Consider the following 20610-nt stretch of genomic DNA (forward strand, 5'->3'; position numbering starts at 1 on the left):
CCTCCCGCGCCCCTCCCGCGGGGTGTTTACCCGGCCCCGAGCGGGTGCGCGCCGGACCCGCCGCCCGCTCGGCCTCCCGAGGGGTGGGGGGCGGGGGTTCGGCGACGGGAGGGGGAGCGGACCCGAGACCTCACGCCCGGAAGGACTGACGGACGCCCGTCTCCCCGGAGGCCGGACGCTGGGGCGAAAGGGCGCAGGGCGCCAGGGCGACCCGAGGACGCCGCCCCCCGCCTCCCCACCGCCGGCCTCAAACCAGGGAGCCCCCTCCCCCCACCACGTTTGCGCCCCGCTTCACACGCTCCGGGCGCGGCGCTTTGGGTCTCTCACCCTCCCTCCCTCCCTCTCCCTCCCGTCCCTCCCACCCCCGATCGTCCGGGAAGGCCCTGCTCCCGGGCCGCGGCTCAGGACTCGGGCTCCCGCGGGGCCTGGGGGTGGAGGCGGAGGGGGGAGGGGGAAGGGAGGGGGCAGCCCCGCCTCCCGGAGGAGAGTGGAGCGCCTCATTATGCTGGGCTCGCCCGGGATGCCGGGCTCTCGGCGTCCGCTGCCTCCTCCGGGGACGCCCAGGGCCTTGCAGCCCTCTGCCTGGGGGGACCTCCCTGCCAGCAACAGCCCTGAGCCCCGGGGAGAGACTGGCTTCTGGGCCGAGGAGCGGGCTCCCGGGACCCGTCCCGAGAGGGAGACTGGGGCAGCCCCAGAGGACTGGGAGGCGCAGCTGCCAAGCAGATGGTAACTCCGAGGGGGCAAGGTGCATGAGGAGGGCTCGTTATCCTCGCCCAGAGCCAACAGCACCTGCTCTCCCCCTGGAGACCGCCTTCACTCAGCAGCGCCGGCCTGCCCGCCGAGAGGGGCAACCATCTCAAGGTCGTGCAACCTGCTGAAGGCAGGGCTAGGGAACGCATCTAGGTTCTCCTCCCACCCCTGCCGTGAGGTCTCAACTGGCTCAACTTGCTTCCCTGCACCTGGTCCCATCCTTAGTGCAAGAGCACCCTCAGGTACACTCTCCCCTTAATTCTAGAACTCTGGGTGGGGGGCAGGTTGGAGGGAAAGGGGTGTGCTTTTTTTTAGCGACACAACACGTGATAGAAAGACTACCTGAGGGGAGCTAGCCCAGCCCCCCTCCTCCAACGGTGCAGAAGGGCCCCAGAGGCAGGCACCTTGCAGAGAGGGGAGGAAGAGGGCTGAGCGATGGGAAAGAGACAGTGGGGCAGATCGAATGGTGTGGAATGAGATTCAGGCCTGGGTTTGAATCCCAGTCCCGTCATTTGCTAGCTGTGTGACTTTGGACAAGCCACCTCCTCTCTCTGAACTTCCATAATCTCCGCGGTAAAATGGGGCGCGCGGCTGGCCAGCTGCCTTTGTGCCTCAAGGACTGTCAGGAAGACAAAATGAAATCGGGCTCCTGGTGCTTCCTGAGTGAGAAAGAACACCACTACTGCATTCATTCCCGCTTCCGAGCTGTCAGAGCTGGGAGGATCCTTAGGGATGATGTAGTTCAACCCCCTCATTTACAGAGGGGGAAACTGAAACTGGCTCAGGGGCTTGTCCCCAAATCCCACGGCTTGTCAGCTTTCCCTTTGCTTCCCTCCACAGTCCCCAGGCTCCATTCATGAAGGCTTTACACAGTGTCCCCTTTGAGGTTAGCACCAGGCCAATTGCTGGAAGAGAAAACAAAAGCATAACAAGCAGGATGATTAGGTTACGACAAGAAGCTCTTACCGTTTGTACCCTGCTTTCTATTTTTCCCCCAAAGCATTTCACATCCATTACTGACCTTGCTTCTCGAAATAAATACCTTCTGAGGTAGAAAGAAGAGCCCGCTGCATCCCTGTCTAACTGATGTTTCCAGAAAGAGGTAAGTGACTTGCCAAGGTCGCAGACTAGTGATGGAGCCAGGAGAAGCCACTCTTCCAGCTGTGGTTCCAGGTCCTCGAAGGGATACTCCGCGGTGCTAGCATGCAGGGCTGGGACTACTCTGCTCTTCTCGCACTCACCTGCTTCCTTTCTTGCTGCTGTGTTCCGAAGCAGTTTACACACTGAGCACCTGCCACAGTGCCCCCCGCCCCCAGTCAGAGGTAAGCAGAACAGCACAGGGAGGGCAGATGAATCCCTGCACACCCGGCAAGTGAGAGTAAGAAGATAAGCCGGCTTTTATACCCCATCTGTTTTTATGTTTTCCTTGCCTTGTTCCAAATAAGGTTAAAGGTGGCCGCATTGCACCTTCCCAATTCAGTACCCACCCCCTTCCTGAACTACACACTCCGCCCCCCTCACCCTCCCCCCCCCCCCACACACCCCAGGCATGAGGCACTTGACAGTTATAAAAGCATTTCCATGACTATTAACCTTCTTAGAGCCTCCCCTTGGCCTTTAGAAGCTGCAGGACTGGGACAGACCAGCCCATTTCGCTGATAAGGGACCTGAAGGTTGACCCGCGTCTCCAAATCCACACTGCATGGACATTCTCCACCTCTACCCTTTCCCAACTGTCTCCCTTACAAAGTCCACACTCGATCCTCTCTTTTGTCCAGCCTTCTTCAGAGGGGCATCCCTTTATCCCAAAGCAGTAGACCGGGATACAGACATGTCCTGGGATTCCATTTCCCCTCCAAAGCTGAGGGGCTGGCTCTGAGCCAGATGCCCAGGGCTGTGTTGAGTTTGCCAGGTCCAGATGGAGGAATGGACCATGTAAGAGTGGAAGCTGCCCTCCCTGCTACCCAGCAAGGAAGAATGGCAATACACAGTCCAGTGCAGTAGCCCAGGGTGAAGGGGGCAGCCTTCACTGGGGCCGCCATGTTCAAATCTCTGCTCCGGCATTTCCTAACTCCTTGATTGTTTCACCTCATTGTGCCTCAGTTTCCTCATCTGTCAAATGGGGATAATAAAAATTCTTCCTATTTGGTCGGGCTTGTTCTAGGGAAGGAAATCATACATGCGTCATATGCCTGGTACACAGTAAGTCCTGGAGAAATGTAGTTACCATTTTTAGCTATTGACTCTTTGTGGCCTTGACTAAGCTCATTCTCTCCTCTACACCTCTGACCCCCACATCACAAAATGAGAAACTTGAAGAAAATCACAGCTTTTTTTTTTTTCCAGCTGCAAAATCAGCCGGTTCTCCCAAATCTAAAACAGACAAAAACTGCTTGAGGCAAAGGTGGGGGGCTCCTCGCTCTAACTTCATCTGAAAGCTCCTTCACTGGACTCTAAGACTCTGTAGAACTGAGGACCACAGGACTGGACCATCTCCCTGGCCCCTTCGGCCCAGACATTCTAGGGTTAAAGTAATAGGTCTTCACAAGTCCCTGTTGAGCACGGAGCCCTACCCCAGTGTTGGGGTATAGAGAAAAGGAAAGTCAGCCCCAGCAGTACCTGGTGCAAAATAGATGCTTGGCACATGTTGGTTCCCTTTGTTCCCTTCCCCACTCTCCTACCCAGATGGGGAAACTGAGGCACAAGCGGCCACATCAGAGAGCGATGGCAAAAGTTGGAGAAGCGTGGGGCTGTTGGATACCCTGGCCCCAGGTGCCTTGCATCTGCCCACAGCACAGGCCCAGGGTCCCATGGCCTTGCCAGGGCTGGCTCCCACCCTAGCCTTCGGTCAGCAGGGAAGGCCAGGATGCTGTGCTATGCCAGTGGCCAGCTGGTCACCTCCGGAGAGGCTAAGTGGCCTCCCAGCAGGGGACCACCACTCTGAGCCAAGGCTGGATGTGATCACCTGTCACCCCCACGCCCTCAGCCCCTCAACTCATCCACCAGAACCTGAGTGCCCCCGGTTCCCCACTGGCCTTGACAGGCATGGCCTCTGCCCGCACCTCCCCACTTTCATGCACACGGCACAGACACACGCAGTGAAGGAGAAGCATGTGAACTGACTGGAGATGGTGTAGGCCTAGAGCCAAAGACAAGGATTCATTCATCTTCCACCGGGTCAGCAAATGTGTGTTGGGGACTTTTGCGACAGTTACCTTCCTTCCCCGGGTACAACTCAAAAGACTCTTAGCATCTTTTCTTTACTTGTTTAATCACCAAGACACTTTCTTAAAAAAAAAAGAAAAATCTTAGGAGAAAATAGGTAACAGGCAAGTTACTAGGGGCTCAAGACCCACACTGTGGGCGCCCCCCCATACTCCCTAAAGGGTCTCCAAAGAATGCCCAGAGCCCTAGACAGCTCAATGTGAAGCCACTCCTGGAGTTCACCTCTTCCAGCCTCCTCCCATTATGGACGGGGAGACTGGGGCCCACACGGGGCTTGCTGAAACCCGGGACTCTGGCTCTTCTCGCTGCATCACCCGGCACACCCCGGATTGCATGGGGGAGGGGAGCTGCACCGAGCACAACTAGTCAGAAAATAAAAGGGCTTTCTCAACAAGGACGTTTGCTGTGTTTCTTTAAGATAAAATAAATAAAAGGATCAGAGGGTAACCTATTTGGTTTTTATCGTACCAACAACCCACAAAGTAAGAGTCCCACGGGCCCTTCAGGAGCAGTGAGGACAGGTGGGAGGAGTTTAGGAAACAGATGTCAGCAGAACATGAAAGGGGATGACCGGTGTCCTGACTGTGCTCTCCCCTCCCCTCATCACTCCACAGCCTCACATGGGGGATGGAGGGAGGGGTCCTGAACTCTAAGACAGCAGGCTCCGCCTACCATCCCCAGCCCAGAAGGAGCGGGTGGGGACGCTGGGGCTCTGTGCCACCCTGGAAAACAACAGTCCCTCTCCAGCTGGGAAAGGAGGAGAGGGCGGCAAACAGGCCTGGTGCCACAGTGCTTTTGCATGTACGCACGACCCTGGGAGCAGACAAGGGCAGGTACAACTTTAGCCTTGTGGACAAATGGGGGAGGTTCAGGAGGCTGGGAACTGTGGTCGGGCTGCGCTCTGAATACTTTACTCACCCACTGGGCTTCTCCTGTCCAGAGCTCCAAGAGCCCCAGAGTCTGCTGACCAAAGAGCCCCTGACTTCACCAGAGCAATGAGCTGAGCTAAAGGGGACTAAGAAGGAGCTGACTCCAGCAAGTTCAGGAAGGGTCACCACCACCTCCCGATCCCAAACTCCTACTACCCGATCGCTACTAAGAGCTTACCCTGCTCTGGGATCATGCCAATGGCTGCAGACGTCTCTACGCTCCTGATTACGTTGGGGAGTGACTGTCATCTATCTTACACCATCAGTAAGGGCCTGAGGCCAGAAAAGTTGAGCAGCAGGCCCAAAGCTGCACAGCGCAGGAGAGGCAACAGGTCTGACGCAAGGCTGAGTTCCCAACTGTTGGGCAACACTGCCTCCCTGAGGACATCTAAGAATCAAGAAACCAGGACAAGCCTCTTCTGGTCTCTGCACCTCAGGCCTACTACTACCCACAGATATGGAGGCGCTGTAGATTAAAGAGTCCAAACCTGGGGCACCTGGGTGGCTCAGTCGGTTAGGCATCCGACTTTGGCTCAGGTCATGATCTCAAGGCTGGTGACTTCCAGCCCCTCATCGGGCTCTGTGCTGACAGCTCAGAGCCTGGAGCCTGCTTCGGATTCTGGGTCTCCTCTCTCTGCCCCTCCCCCAATTGTGCTCTCTCTCTATCAAAAATAAATAAGTGTAAAAATAAAAATAAAAAATTTTAAAGAGTCCAAACCTCTTGCAGGCTGAGGACTCCTTGGAAATCTGATAAAAGAGATAGGTTCTCTTTCCCAGTAGCAGAAAATTGTGGACCCAGTTTCCAGGGGATCTCTGAACCCTTACGGCCCCTTAGATGAAGAATGCAGGACTGGTCCTATAAAGGACATTCCCCACCAGTCTCCTGTGACAATAAAAAGGCTTTTTTTTTTTTTCAACGTTTATTTATTTTTGGGACAGAGAGAGACAGAGCATGAACGGGGGAGGGGCAGAGAGAGAGGGAGACACAGAATCGGAAACAGGCTCCAGGCTCTGAGCCATCAGCCCAGAGCCCGACGCGGAGCTCGAACTCACGGACCGCGAGATCGTGACCTGGCTGAAGTCGGACGCTTAACCGACTGCGCCACCCAGGCGCCCCTAAAAAGGCTTTTAACATCTTAAGCCCAAAGGCCCTCACCCCTGACTCTCCCCCAAACCTGGGGTCAGACCTGTGGCAGCTCAAGCCTGTGCAGAGGAAAGTGGCCATTGACTTCTGAGCCCACTGGGGGGCTGTGCAAGGCTCTGGACCCTTCTGCCTCCATGGACTGTTACTCAAGCACTTTCCCATCCCATGGATGCAACGCCGTTTAATGTCCATGAGGACCGGTAAGGTTGGCAGGGCAGAGGAGAGACACTTTCCACCATACGGTAGGGAAAAGTCAGTCCCAAACAAGGAAGGTGAACTGCCTGGCTGGAGAGAGAGCCCTGACCAAGACCCCAGGCCTCCCAGCACAGAGATCTATCTACTGGACCCGGTGAAGAGCAAGTGAAAGAGAGTAAATCAGAAGACCTGGGGTCACTCCCAGCTACACCCCTTCCTACCTGTGTGACTTTGAGGCAGTCACTTCCCTCTCTGAGCCAGAATTCCTCTCAGCTATAAAATGGGGGGGGGGGGGGGGAGGGTGTAACCAGACCAGCCTCAAAGGGAGATTGTGTGGATTGCATGAGGGGCTGTTGGGTCACTCAGATAAGAGCAGGGGACAGCTCCATGCTGGGAGTCTTACCACCCAAAGCCTGCCAGGAGTGCACAGAAGGGCCCTTTCTTCTGAGGAAAGGAACTTCCTATGTAATAGGGAGAGTGGAATTGAGAAGCGGTCACCGCACGGTCACAGAGGCCCTCCCCATCCTGCCCTGCCACACCCGGAGCTGAGCAGGGGCTGCGGAAGAAGGAAACCCCGTCTGCGAGGGCAGGTGCCAGGCACGGGTGAGAAATACACCCACAGAAGCAGAGAGCCTAAAGGAAGCCTCGAGGAGGAAGACAGATCCACACGCAGAGGCAGACACTCTAACACACACTGGAAAGCAAGAGGCAAACAGGGCAGACAAGAGGCAGGACCGCCAAGGAAAGCAGTTGACAGCTGTGTCTCATACAAGCAGCCGAGAAGGGGCCAGAGGAGCTGGGTACATGGACGAGGGGCCAAAGGCAAAGACAGCACAGAAGAGACTAGAGCAAGGACGGCAGGCCAGGCTGAGAGAAGCAGGATTTCTCCGCGGAAAAAAAGGCTTCCGGTGGAGGGGAGAATCAGAATCTATGCCATACGATTTTTTTTCAGCATCCTTTACCAGTATGAAGTCATCTGGGTATTTTAAGAACATGTGATGCATTATGCATATCTCATTTTTGTTGAAAGAAGCCTGGGTTAGTATATTTAAAGATGTGAATGCCTGGAAAATTATCGGGGGAGAAATGTGGGATTGTTCCCCCCCCCCCCCCGCCAGAATTTTCTGGGCTTCTCAAAACTTTCACATCTGTACCCAGCTTCCTTCGGGCAGAGATAGGAAGGAACCCAAGAGAAAATCCCTGATTGTCCCCCTTTCCGGGCTGTGGCCCGCTGGCCCTGGGATCAGCAGCCCAGGATCCTCCTCTGACTGGGCTCTCAGGCCTCTGAGGCCTGTTCCCCACCCGGAGCGGAAGAGAAAATTGACCTTTGGCAACGCGGCCTTGGTTTACACCCGAGTCCTCGAGCCGTCCTCAACCGTGGGGACACAGCGCCACCTGGAGGTCATGGTAGACACTGCAGCACTAGGACAGATGGCCGGCAGAGTCCTGAGTCAGGAAGGGTAGGAAGAAATAAAGACTATGGACAAACTTATTGCAAGCATTTATGAAGCCCCACCCTATGAAGCACCTTAAATACTACGAAAGATGATGAGGGGATGGGAGGCCTGCAATTGTGGCGACTTGGACATGAAGATTAATATGACCTCATTTGTAACTCCCTCCCCGCAGCCTAGAGAGCATTCAGGTTTACGGATCCAGGGTGCCTGGCACACGAGGTGCCTAATGAATGCTTATTGAGTTCAGTTGTGGCTCTCCAGAGTCACGGCCCAACCCTGGAGGGATCTGAATTTGAGGAACGTAATGGGAGGCCGCTCCGGAAGGGACAGAGGATAAAGGGTAAGCGATGAAGGCCTTGTAGTTTCACCAGGCAGACCCTCACCCAGGCCCAGTCAGCCCCTCTGCCCAAAGCCAGTGTCACTAGCTCAGCCTCGTGTGCCCTACTCTTGGGAAAGGGAAATGCCAGGTCCCTCGGCTGGCATCTGGAAAACAATAAGGCAGCTGCAGGGGAAGTGACTAATGAGCACTCCAGGGAGCAATTCAGGACATCATACATCGAAACTTCTCCCATTCAAAATTGATGTTACCACTATCTAATTAGAAAATGTGCTGATCTCCCCAGCTTCGTGGGAACGTGGTCCTGAGGCTGTTTGCAGGCAGCTAAGCCTGAAGAGGGCCCACATCTCATCTGTCAGAGCAGCAGCCCCAAAGAGAGCCTCAAAACCGCCCTCCTCACTGCCTCATGCATTCCCATCTCTGAGACGCCAATTGTCAGAGCTGGATGGAGACTTGGAAGCTTCTAACCTGACTTGCTCCTTTTCTAGATAGAGCTGAGGCCCAGAGAGGTTAGATCACTCCGTTAAGATCACACAGCAACACAGCCAGGACCTGAGAGCAGGCCAGCCTTCGTGCTGCCAGTCCAGACTATTTCCCACCACACAGGGACGTTGTCCCAACTTTGTGTGGAGTCCTCAAGGTTCTGGTCAGCTTGCTGGACGTGATGTTTCTCTGACACAATTTATCCACGTTGGCTCGAGGCCCTAAGAGGGGTTCTTCCCTCACTCCTTACAACCAAGTCATGGCCCAGATCTCTGGTCCAATAACCACCCCCCGCCCCAGGCAGCCTTCCAGAACCGTGTTCCCCACACCTATTTCCCTCACTAGTCAACTCACTCACTCCACATACACTCATTGCTTAAGCTCTTGGGCTTGGAGTCAGACCACCTGGGCTTAAATCTTGTCTCTCTTGTGAGCTTGGCAAGATCCCTGACCTCTCTGGGCCTTGGTTTCCTTTTCTTTAAAGGAAGAATGATGCAAACACGTAACTCACGATGCGGGTTAAATGGCATCAGTCACGTGCAGCATTTAGTGAGTACCTAGCGAAGAGCAAGCCCGAAGTTAGCTCTAATTAGCGCACAGTGACGACCAAAACATCGTGCCTGGCAAGAACTAAGATACGGAAACTGCCCAAGACGTGGGCAATTCGGTTAAGGGCAAGAAAGGGAAGACTCTATTAGGGAATCTCAGGGGAAGGGGCTCTAACTCTGCCTAGGCATCTAGGAAGGGAGGAGACACCACCTAAAGCTGAGTTTTCAAGGGTGAGTAGATGTTAGCAAGGTGAAGAAAGATCTGGGGTTCCAGAGGCAGGACTCAGCATGGCACATTTCAGGAACCTCAGTGCCTTTGCTGCCGGAGCCACAGGTGTGAGAAAGAGAGCTGCAGAGAGGCTTGGAGAGGTGGCCAGGGGCTGGGTCACACAGGCCTGCAGACGCCATGGACGAGTCAGGGCTTGGGCCTGGAGATGACAGGGAGCCTGAGGAAGGGCTTTAAGCAGAGAAGGGACACGATCAACTTGGTGTTTTAAGTAGGTCATTCTGGGCTCTGTGGGGTAGATCTTCTCTGCTTGGCTCCCCTTCAGCAATGATGTGGTGCCCTTGGATGGTTTATTTTAAATGGTCAGGGAATCTGCTCTAACCAGGCCAATTTCAAAGGCCCATCCTAGCTACGCTATTGTGTGGACCACATATATTCCCAACAACTGAGAGTCACCACACCCGTCCAATAGGGTTTACTTCCCTTTCAGACAGTTGGGGTTTATTAAGACAACTCTGAGCCCTTTGAGGGCAGAGGCTGTTTTATTCATTTTTGCATCTCCAGACACAGAATATACATTTAGCAAGTGTTTGTTAGATGAGTAAGTGCTCATCAATGATACCAAACTCTTTCTCTGAGCATTCCAGAGGCCCTGTGGGATCAGCACTGGATCCATCACCCAATTGGGGGTTTCATGGCCTAAGACCAGGGTGATAAAGGGTGTCAGATTGGCCAAGTTTGTTGTGCTGTTGTTTAGTTGTTCCACATATTGTTGCTTCTAGAATATTCTATCATAATTCTGAATGGGTTAGGATTCCAAAGACCTGCCTTCCAGCTCCTGTTTCATCAAGATAAGCTAGGGAACCTCAAAGCCTTACCCTGCGGTATGTAAAACCAGGGTGTGACTCGTGATTGTTAATGTGCTGACTGGCTTGGAAAACACTATGTGTCTGTAATACTCGGTTGTCTGTTGGACAACTTCCCTTCTTAGCCTCTCAGGCTTCATGTGATAAAAGACGAACTGCCTTTTATCACATTAGGCATTATAGTCAGACCTTGGTAGCCTTCAGCACATCACATAACCTGTAAAAAGGGGTGATTCAGTCTCCCCTGATTGCTTGCCCTAAGTCTAAGAAACAAGGCCTGTAAGGAAGCTAACACTGGCTGGCTCCTGAGGATGTGTGGCTGTAAGCACAAACATAACCCTCCCTTTTCTCACTTGTAAACTGGGGATGACAATATCCACTTTGTAGACCACACGCATTAACACATATGAAGTGCCTAGCAGACATTCAAAGCCAGGCGTGGTTATTCAAGATGACTTCTAAAGCTGTTTGCCTAGGATTAAAGTGGTGAGCATAAGGGTTGAATCAGCAAAGAATTGAAAACTCTCAACTATCCCAAGGCCAGTCCAGAACTAACCGCTATGTCCTCACCCCCCTGTCATGCCCTGCTCCCAGCCTGGGCCCATCTCCGTCCAGCATAGGTCCTGTTCAACCTTCTTGGAGACGAGGCTCCCGGGATGGAATGTGGGAACTGCCACAGGTGAACGAGACTGTGACAGTCCCAGCCCCAGCTGGGCTAGGACCTAGCAGGGACCTCAAATCCAGAACCTGAGGATATGTGTGCCCATGTTCCCAACCAGCTGTCACTTCCTAGGGCAGGGACAGTGTGCTGCTGTGGGTCTCCCCCAGCTCCGCTTGGAGAAACACTTGGGGCAGATGCGATCTGCCCAGATCTGAGAGGAGCTGGGGTAGAGCAGGCTGCCTTCCCTCTTCGATCACTCTGGTCTGATTTTTCGCATGAAATCTGTGCCGAGGGCTGAACTCTCGGTAGACTGCCACGCACACCCACCGCAGGCAGCTCATTCACCCTCTGCCAGAGGCCTGAAGGACAGGACAAAGGGGGCAGGTGCTTTCAGTACGCTCGGCCACCCCCTCACCCTGCCCAACCCCCAAGGCAGCTCCATGGAAACCCAAACTCTTCCCACCTCACCGGACAGGACTCGGTACAGGCACAAGGGTTCTCGCGTCTGCCCGTTCCTGCAGAGCTGGCCCCTCCGCTAACATGGGAGCGATACCTTGTGGGATATTCCCGCACACGGAGGAAATTAGCCAGCCCCACTGCCACAGCAGGAGGGGGCTTTGAAAACATCTTGGGAGTTTAAATGTAGAGCCAGCACGTATCAGCTGCAAGCCCCTAGCCCAGTGAACTTCCCCTCTTGGGCTAGTTCCTTGACTGTGAGAGATGCCATGAGAGCCTGCAGGTTTTGTGAGGATTAACCTGCCTTGAAATTAAAGCTTGAAAGAGCACAGAGTACAACACTTTAAACATCAGTTTCCTCCCCGCTATCCTCCAGCCCCCCACGGCTGTCCCACGGTCTTGGTGCCCCTCTGGTCAGGACTTCTTCAAAGATGGCTGTCTCAGTGAGGCCAGCGCCACCTACAGGCTGGCCTCCGGAACGCCCTCCCCCAGGCCTCCGCCTCCCCAAGCTGCACACCACCTGTGGTTGGGGGAGCCCCCAACCACCTCTCTACAGAGAAAGAAGATATACACAGAGGCCTTGAGGTCCCTAGATCACCCCACCGCGGCGGGATTCCATTCCATCTCGGGCAAGCCTCAGCCTAACCATCGAACTTTTGTTGACAAAGCAACAGGCTAACACTTGGTTGTAACGTGTTTAATTTGTGCTGTCCACACTGGACGCTGCATAGAACTGGAGTCAGCCCCCTGAGAGCACCCCCACCGCCCCCACACAGAGGAGGATGGGGATGGATGTTCAGAGCCAGGGAAGGGAGAGAAGAGCTGTGTATAAGACTGTGACTCCCCGGAGGGGGTGAGAGGTTCCCCTCCTCGTCTGGCAGGTGAGGGGGTGAACGGCAATCCAGAGGGGGCGATGTGACTACACCCACGGGATGTTAACTTTCCCACGTGAGGAGGCGGGACCCTGGAAAAGGCTCTGTGCTCGGGGTGCTGGCTGGCTGCTTGTCCTCGGTGACAGCCTTGGAGGGAAGCGGAGATGGCCGGGAGGCCGGGGCTGCAGAGGCCTTACCGCTTCCTTCAGGTGGCGATGCCTTTCCAGCTGATCTCAGGCCGGGAGAGCTGGAGCCAGCCCTCGGCCCCCTCAGGTCTCGGGAGGTCCCAACCAGGGCCGGAGGAGCGCTCTGACAGCCCTGCCTTTAGATCACCGGAAAGGCCGCGGCCAAGCTGCCGTCTTCACCACCAGGGACCGCAAGATAGCGCAACTGTCCCTTCAAGTGACCGCTCTTCAGCTTGCCGAGCAGTTCCCATCTTTTAGGTAGAAGGCAAATGCCAGACTTCACTCTCTTCCGTCCTGACACACATGTGCACACATTTACGAGGTAAGCCGGTGAGGGAAAGGGACACGAGTGACGCGGCCAGCCTGGCTTCCTCCTGGGGTACAAGCAAGACTGAGAGTCTCTTCAGAGGCAGCTCCTCCAGACACACACCGCACCCAGAGCCCGACTTCTGCCTCCCTGCTGGCTGAGTCACTCAAGGCTGAAGTCCACAGGAACGAGCAATTCCCCAGAAAGGACCAGAAGACACCAGAACAGAAGAGCTAGAGGTCACTGGCTCGGGCCCTTGAGCGATGAGGTGTTGTCAGTCACACGCACACTCCTCAGGTTCCAGGAAGGAATGCAAGGCCACCACACCCAGCCAGGGTGGGGCTGGGATTCTGAGGCAGTGCTGGAAGGGTCCCCCTCAGGGTGGAAAGGCATCATCTAGTGCTAGAGGCGTGAGATCTGACTCCCCCAGTCCCCTCCCTCGGTCGTACCTAGGATAACAGCTGCCCCCATCACTGCTCTGCTAAAGGCCTCAAGACGAAAATTCCTGAGAAGGTTGGGGGGGTGGGGGGTCCCTTCACGTCTACCTGTGGGGCTTCCAGACTGTTAGCTGTTGAACAAGGGAATCACCCGGGTGATCTCCTGTCTGCAGATGGGGCACTTCTTGGGCTCCGGCAAGGCGCGGTAGCACTCGGCACAGGAACAAACGTGCCCACACTCCAGAAAGACGCAGGACTTGAAGTTGCTCAGACACACGACGCAGGCGCTCTTCAGACTCTCCCTGTCCTCAGGCTTGGCGCGGCTCAGCAGCTGGGCCTCGTGCTCCTGGAACTCCTTCTCCATCTGCCTGAGGCGCAGCCGCTCCTGCCGCTGCAGATAGTGCTTTCGGAGGACGAAGAAGAGGGCCGCGCATGTGGCAAAGCCAAAGACCAGCGTCAGGACCTTCCAGAGCCTGACGCTCGACTCCTGCCTCTGCAGCAGGCTGTCAAAGTCCTGGCTGCTTAGATAGTACTGCATGCCCTGCTTGGGGGGCTGCAGGCGGACGGAGTTGTTGTCCAGGACCAGCTCGCCGACCCCCGTGAGTGTGGCCCCAACCTTCAGCATCTCCTCGGTCTCCTGGATGCCTTTGGGCCGCTCGCCGCTGATATAGTGGCCGATGACATCAGTGAAGGACTGGATGGAGGGGTGGAACTTCTCGTACACAGTCTCCAGGCCCAGATCCTGGGAGTCCAGGGGCTTCAGCACTCGCACGGCCATGTCCACGCTGTCCTCGTGGGGTACCAGGTCAAAGGGCACCGTATTGGTCCTCTGGTGAATGATCTTTGAGCAGTCATTCCTAAGACAGCAAGAGAGCCCAAGATAAAATGAAGGACAGCAAACACTTCATGCCCAGGCAGAGACGGGATGGCCGAAATGCCAGGACAGGATAAAGTTTGAAATACCTAGAAGAATACACACAAATCGCTACTATCCGAGTGCCTCAATAGGGAAGCTCAATTTTTTAGGTTCTCGGGCAATACCAGTGGGCGATAAACACTGTCACAGGTCACTTCTGCCATTTATTTCTCTTTGCCACATTCAAACAAACATCCGATTTCTTTAAAAACATTAAAAACAGAACTACGACAAAGGTGCCCAGGTGGCTCAGTCGGCTAAGCATCTGACTTTGACTCAGGTTATGATCTCACGGCTCATGAGTTCCAGCCCTGAGTCGGGCTCTCTGCTGTCAGCACAGAGTCCGCTTGGGATCCTCTGTCGCCCCTTCTCTGCCCCTCCCCCGCTTGCATGCACTCTCTCTCTCTCTCTCTCTCTCACGAGATAAATAAACATTAAAAAACAAAGAAACAGGGGCGCCTGGGTGGCGCAGTCGGTTAAGCGTCCGACTTCAGCCAGGTCACGATCTCGCGGTCCGTGAGTTCGAGCCCCGCGTCAGGCTCTGGGCTGATGGCTCGGAGCCTGGAGCCTGTTTCCGATTCTGTGTCTCCCTCTCTCTCTGCCCCTGCCCCGTTCATGCTCTGTCTCTCTCTGTCCCAAAAATAAATAAAAACGTTGAAAAAAAAAATTAAAACAAACAAACAAACAAACAAACAAAAACTACCATATGATCCGGCAATCCCAATCCTCTGGGGTTACATCCCAAAGAACTGGAATCAGGATCTCAAAGAGGCAGCCGCACTCCCCTGTTCCCTGCAGCATTGGTCATGGGAGCCAAGACACGGAAACCTGGGTGCCCGTCAGCGGCTGAGTGGTTAAAGAAAACGTGACACGCACACAGTGGGACATCACTCGGCCACAGAAAAGACGGACACTCTGCCGTCTGTGAGCCCGGAGCACGGCGTGCTGAGCGAACTGGGCCACTCAGCAGAAAGACAAACGCCGCATGACTCCACGTACACGACGATCTGAAAAGGTCACGCTCATAGAAACAGAGAGCAGACTGTGGTCACCGGGGGCTGGGGAACAAGAAAACTGGAGTTGTTGTACAACGGGTACAAAGTTTCAGTTATACGAGGTGAAGAAAGTCTGGGGATGTGCTGGAAGAAACAGCACTGCCTGCCACGCTCCCGAACGTGCCAGAAGGGTAGGTCTCACGTTACGCGCTCTTACCACGATCGAAAACAAGATGCAGAACGAAACACCACCACACAACAAGCTAGGTCAGTTGGAAAGACGGCTGTCTGTGTGACGGCACAAAACTGTTGCGATGGATGCTGACTTCACAAACCCGTGCCATAAATCGGCGGTTCTCAAACTCAGTGGGCATACCAACAGATTCCACGCACCCCACGGTGCGAATGCTGGCTCGGGAGGTCTGGAACGCAGCCCAGGAACCTGCATTTGAACAAGATGCCTAGGGGACTCTGATGGAAGAGGTCCTCAGGCCACACGCAAGCACGCTGTCAGCATGAAGGAACTGGTCTGTGCGCGACACCAGCGTCCGAGCCGACCAGCCGTGAGGGGTGGCGAGGCGAGAGGGGATGCATACCAGAGGTGGGTGGTTCGATTCCACACCATCTTGTGCTCCTGCAGGGTCAGCCGCTGAATCACTCCCTTGCAATTCTCCACGAACTGGCTGTTAAGCGTTTCTTTAACCGATCGGACCGCTCCTAAACGGAAACAAATTATTCGCCTTCTGAAGAATTCTTCCGCCCTCTCCTTTTACGGTGATTTACATTTTGTCTGGTTTGAGCTTAATTAATCAAAATGATGAAAATGATTATCACGGCAGGTTATGTTTTGCGGGCGCTCTGCTAAGCACTTTACAAGGATCCCTCATTTCAGCTTTACGACGGCCCTGTAAGGGAGGAATTCCTTTACAGATGGGGCAAGGGAGGTTCAGAAAGGTTCGGTGGTTGCCCCCAGGATCACACAGCAAAAACCCAGGCCTTTCTGACCCTGAAGCCCAAGTTCTGGACCACTGCCCCAAGGCTACAAAAGGCCCTCGATGTCAGCCAAGATTTTTATCAAACTTTTAGAAGAGGAAGTTTTTAATTTTACCAATAAATAAACATACCTTCAATAACTGCATAAGGCACACATTTTCCTGGAGCTTCTGAAAGAATGCTCTTCAAGTCTTCACCCAAGTGGATTCTTTTCGCTCCCTAAATGCAAACAACATATGACGCTGACTGATGAGTACTGCGCGTTCTATCAAACCTAAAGGCCAAACAAGAAAATGACTGTTTGCTTGTCTCACATCGGGAGAATGAGGAAATCAGGCAGGAAGGAGCGTGTGGAGAACCACGTCCCCAAGCTGTGTCCCAGAAGTTGTACCACATAACCAGGCGTGTACCATCTAGAGACCGGGGTGCCGTGCACAGTCTTTCTCCTGTTATTGGAAACATACCCTCCTTTGCGTTTTCTTTTGGTGAAAACAGCAAAGGTACTTATCAGTTTTCATACCATAGACTGACCATGATTTAACCTCTTCCTGACGACACCGAACTGCGCATCCAAAGGCCTTACGTGTAAAGCACCTAAACGGGTGCCAGACGCGTGGCAGTGGCCCAGGCAGCGGGGTCTCTGAGCATGTCTCCATCCGTGCTCCCCATCACGCATGGCAGGAAAGGGATGCCTTCACTTTGCAGGGTGAGGCTCTGTTTGCTGGCGCTATTCTCCCGCTTTCCCGTTCGCCGTCCTACCCCTGGACAAGCAGGCGAGCACGGTGACCACCGCTGCCACCTCCCTACTCCTGCCACCCCTCCCTCCGTTCAGCCTCCGACCTACCGCGCGTGGGGACCCACCACGCCTGGCGCCCGCTGCATCACAAACAAGACAGAATTAATAAAATCAATGACCGTGTCCTGAGCATCCATGCGCCAGGCACTGTGCTGGGCGCCGGGCATTCAGGGATGAATGAAGGACACTCCCTACTTGCGGCATATCGCCGTCAACAAATCTGAAGATGCCAGGCAAGTAAAGCCTCTGGGAGTGAGGGGGGACTTGGCACTCTGAGGTCACTGTGAGGTGAGGCTAGTGCTATACAGTAAACGACAGGAGCCACGTCAGTACAAACTTATTAACCACCTACCCTGTGAGGATAATACAAATAGCAGCCTAGCAACTCACGCTTACAGTCTATTGACTTGTTATCTGTCTCCCTCCCCCGGACTATTCAACTGTGGGAGATGATGGGACCTTGCTTGTCTTGTTCACTGCTGTCCCCCCCCCCCCCCAGTGGCGAGAACAGTGCCTGACCCATAGCAGGCGCCCAATAGGTGTCTGATGAATATGTTAGAGAATAACCACTCAGACCCACTACAGTTGACCCTTGAACAATGCAGGGCTTAGCGGTACCGACGCCCCCACACACTTGAAAATCTGTATATAACTTAACTATTCATAGCCTACTTTGACGAGAAGCCTTACTGATAACATAAGCAGTCAACCAATACATATTTTGTATACGTGTTTTACACTGTATTCCTGTACTAAAGCAAGCTAGAGGGAAAAAAAAGTATTTTTTTAAAAAATTGTTAAGAGAAAATACATTTGCCGTCCTGTATTTATCAGAAAAAACCTGCGGATAAGTGGACCCGGACAGTTCAAACCCATGTTGTTCCAAGGTCAGCTGTATATACCAGGCACTAAGCTAGACACTTTAAGTGCGTAAGTTCATGTGATGCTCCTACCATCCCTATACAGTAGACATTATTATCCCCAACTACAGACAAGGAAACGGAGGCTCAGAGAGGTGAAGTGATTTGCTTGAAGTCACACAACTGGGAAAGTATCCACCACAGAATGGCCAGTTCGATTTTTTTTTTATTTTTTTGTTAACGTTTATTTATTTTTGAGAAGAGAGAGACCGAGTGTGAATGGGGGAGGAGAGAGAAAGAGGGAGACACAGAATCCGAAGCCGGCTCCAGGCCCTGAGCTGTCAGCACAGAGCCCGATGCGGGGCTGGAACTCACGAGGTCGCGAGATCATGACCTGAACCGAAGTCGGATGCGTAACCCACTGAGCCACCCGGGCGCCCCTAGAATTTTTTTTAAAGATGAGTGGGAATAGGGTCAGAAAGACCTGGGGTTTAATCAAGCTCCAGTGTATCTACTATGACTTTGAGCAACCTAATTTACCTGAGTGTCCCTTTCCAAAACTTTCAAAAAACTGGAGAGAAAATGGGGCGCCTGGATGGCTCCACCGGTTAAGCGCCCGACTTCAGCTCAGGTCATGGTCTCACAGCTCGTGAGTTCCAGCCCCGCATCGGGCTCTGTGCTGACAGCTCAGAGCCTGGGGCCTGCTTCAGACTCTGTTTCTATCTCTCTGCCCCTCCGTCTCCCTCTCTCTCTCTCAAAATATAAGTAAACATTAAAAGACTTTTTAAAAACCTGGGGAGAAAAATCTCACCGGAGTTTTAGGTGTACTAAATGAAGCTTAAGGTGTGGGAGAGCCTAGCCCAGGGACGGGCACATAGCAGGCATGCAGTATGTATTCCCATCGCCATGAGAGATCCACAAGGATAAGACTCAAACCTACTCTGGAAGTTTTGCAGTCTGATCAAGAGAACAGACTCTAAAATGTTAGGAATCCCGACTCTTTCCAGGAAGGGGCTTTTTCATCCTCATTTGGGAACTAACTGGCAAGACTTTTCGAAAATGGATCCTGGAGAGTTCACGGTTTCAAAGCTCCCACATTCAGCCAGCCTGATGCCAACCTGATTTCTGACTTTGAGAGGCAGCGAGTGAAGTTATCAGTTACACTCCTAGCCAATCACTTCAGGAGTGACTTATTTATAATCAGAAAAACAACTGGGCGGCTGGAATCTCACGAGGAGGCCATATGCACCACAAATCCAACTGCGTGGTAACCCAGTTCATTTCAGATGGATTCCAACACTCCCCTCGATAGCAGGGATTCCACTGAAAACGATATGATGATAATGAGCTGAGTCTGGTTTAGGAATCCTTCTTCAAATAAATGTCAAGTTAAGCCCTAACTGCGATATTGGGACATTTCAGCCAAAAGGAATCGACAAACATCTACTGAGCATCTATCACTCGTCAAGCACGGAGTTAGAACCCAGAAGGAAAGAAAGACAAAGCACAAATGAGACCCTACCTCCGACCTAAAGAGGTCCATCTCTCATGCGCCAGACATTCACAATAAAGCAATGTGGTCAATCAGAAAAAAAAAAAAAAAAAAAAATCCCACACTTGGAATCAAAAGACCTCACGTTAAGTTCCAACCAGACCAGCTGTAAGACCTTTCCTCTGACTCTCAATTTCCTGCTTTGCAATCTGGAGGGAACTGTCATTTTCTCTACCTCAAAAAATTATCGTGAAGGAAAAAAAAAAAAAAAAAAGATGAGAAGGTGCTAAGCTGTAAAGGGCAGCCCAAGGAAGAGTTATTTTTAAAATAACTAAAATATTAAAAAGGAAGAGTCTGTAGAAGCAAGGAACTGAGTAGTTACATAAATGGGCAAAGTCTAGGGTTTCTGCACTTGCTATCGCCTCCATCTGAATTGTTCTTCCCCTAGACACCTGCACGGTCTCCCTCACCTCCTCCTGGGCTCTGCTAAATGTCACCTTATTTAAAATAGCAAACCTCCCTTTCTCCAGCACTGCATTTCCTCTCTTCCCCACATTATTTTGTAGTATTTTTCTCCCCATCTGTCATGCCATCTGATGTACTTGTTACTGTCTGTCTGCTTGTACCAGAAGGCGATCTCCGTGAGGGTAGGGACTTTGGTCCCCGAGGGCCTGGAGCAGAGTCGGTGGTCAACAAATAGTTGTCGAATAAAGTCACGAAATCGAGATTCCGAGTAATGAGAGGGGCTTCGGAGGAAAGGGGGCAGTGAAACGGTTATTACGAAACCCGAATTCCGGTCCTAGCTCTTCCAGGGACTGGCGGAGCGACACCTGTCAGGGCCGGTTTCCCCTCTGGCCAAGTTTCCGACGCTGGAGCGGCCCAAGGCGAACCGTGGGCTCACCAGGACCGGGGGCAGGGGTGACCCGGCTGAGGCCAGGCTGGCTCCAGCACTGACCTTGAGCTCTTGGGCGACCTGGGCCTTCTGCCGGTACACGGAGTACAGGACGGCGGTGACGACAGAGCTGGCGCCCAGGAGGATGAACTGGCCCAGCGAGGGCCGCCCTCCGCTCTCCATGGCCGCGTGCCGGTGGCGACGCCGAGGTCAGGCCGCGCGCCCCCGGAGCTCCGCCGCCCTCCACCGGGACCGCGCCCCCGCACCGCCCTTCGCGAGACCGGCTCTCGGTCCCCAGGCGATGACGCGCGGCGCCGGCACCGGAAGTGGGCGGGGCCGAGCAGACCGGAAGGCGGCGTCGCCGGGGTGATCGTCCGGCTGCGGCGGCCTGCACGGCGGCCTGCACGGCGGCGGGGTCTCCTTCGCGGAGGGGAGGAGCGGGATGGTTTGGGGGAGCTCGGCGACGGCTTGTCGCTCCTGACCCTTCTTCCGCTTGGACGCGCGGCGCACGGGCCACAGTTGACGTGCTCGCGGCGCCCTGGTCTCGATCCCTGTGGTTTCCTGGGCTTACTGGGTTGTTTGATGGGT

General features: G+C 53.9%; 1 protein-coding gene across 1 annotated transcript; it reads right to left on the reverse strand.

Moving 5' to 3' along the window:
• Positions 1–11959: 11959 nt before the first annotated feature.
• On the reverse strand, positions 11960–20316 carry MUL1 (mitochondrial E3 ubiquitin protein ligase 1). Its single transcript, XM_040463403.1, has 4 exons — positions 20086–20316; positions 16114–16201; positions 15586–15706; positions 11960–13935 (listed from the first exon to the last, which is right to left on the reverse strand). The coding sequence occupies exons 1-4, from the start codon at positions 20203–20205 to the stop codon at positions 13206–13208; spliced, it is 1059 nt and encodes a 352-aa protein (XP_040319337.1). The 5' UTR covers positions 20206–20316; the 3' UTR covers positions 11960–13205.
• Between the last annotated feature and the right edge of the window lie 294 nt (positions 20317–20610).

Source organism: Herpailurus yagouaroundi, unplaced genomic scaffold (genome assembly GCF_014898765.1).
Source record: "Herpailurus yagouaroundi ecotype Mexico unplaced genomic scaffold, PumYag 77, whole genome shotgun sequence".
NCBI classification, from domain to species: domain Eukaryota; kingdom Metazoa; phylum Chordata; class Mammalia; order Carnivora; family Felidae; genus Herpailurus; species Herpailurus yagouaroundi.

Coding starts and splice junctions, on each gene's coding strand:
- MUL1 (XM_040463403.1), bottom strand. CDS start 20,205: ATGGAGAGCGGAGGGCGGCCCTCGCTGGGCCAGTTCATCCTCCTGGGC. Junction 15,707..16,113: donor GCCTTATGCAGTTATTGAAG/GTATGTTTATTT, acceptor GTTTCCGTTTAG/GAGCGGTCCGATCGGTTAAA. Junction 13,936..15,585: donor AATCGAACCACCCACCTCTG/GTATGCATCCCC, acceptor TTGCTGTCTTAG/GAATGACTGCTCAAAGATCA.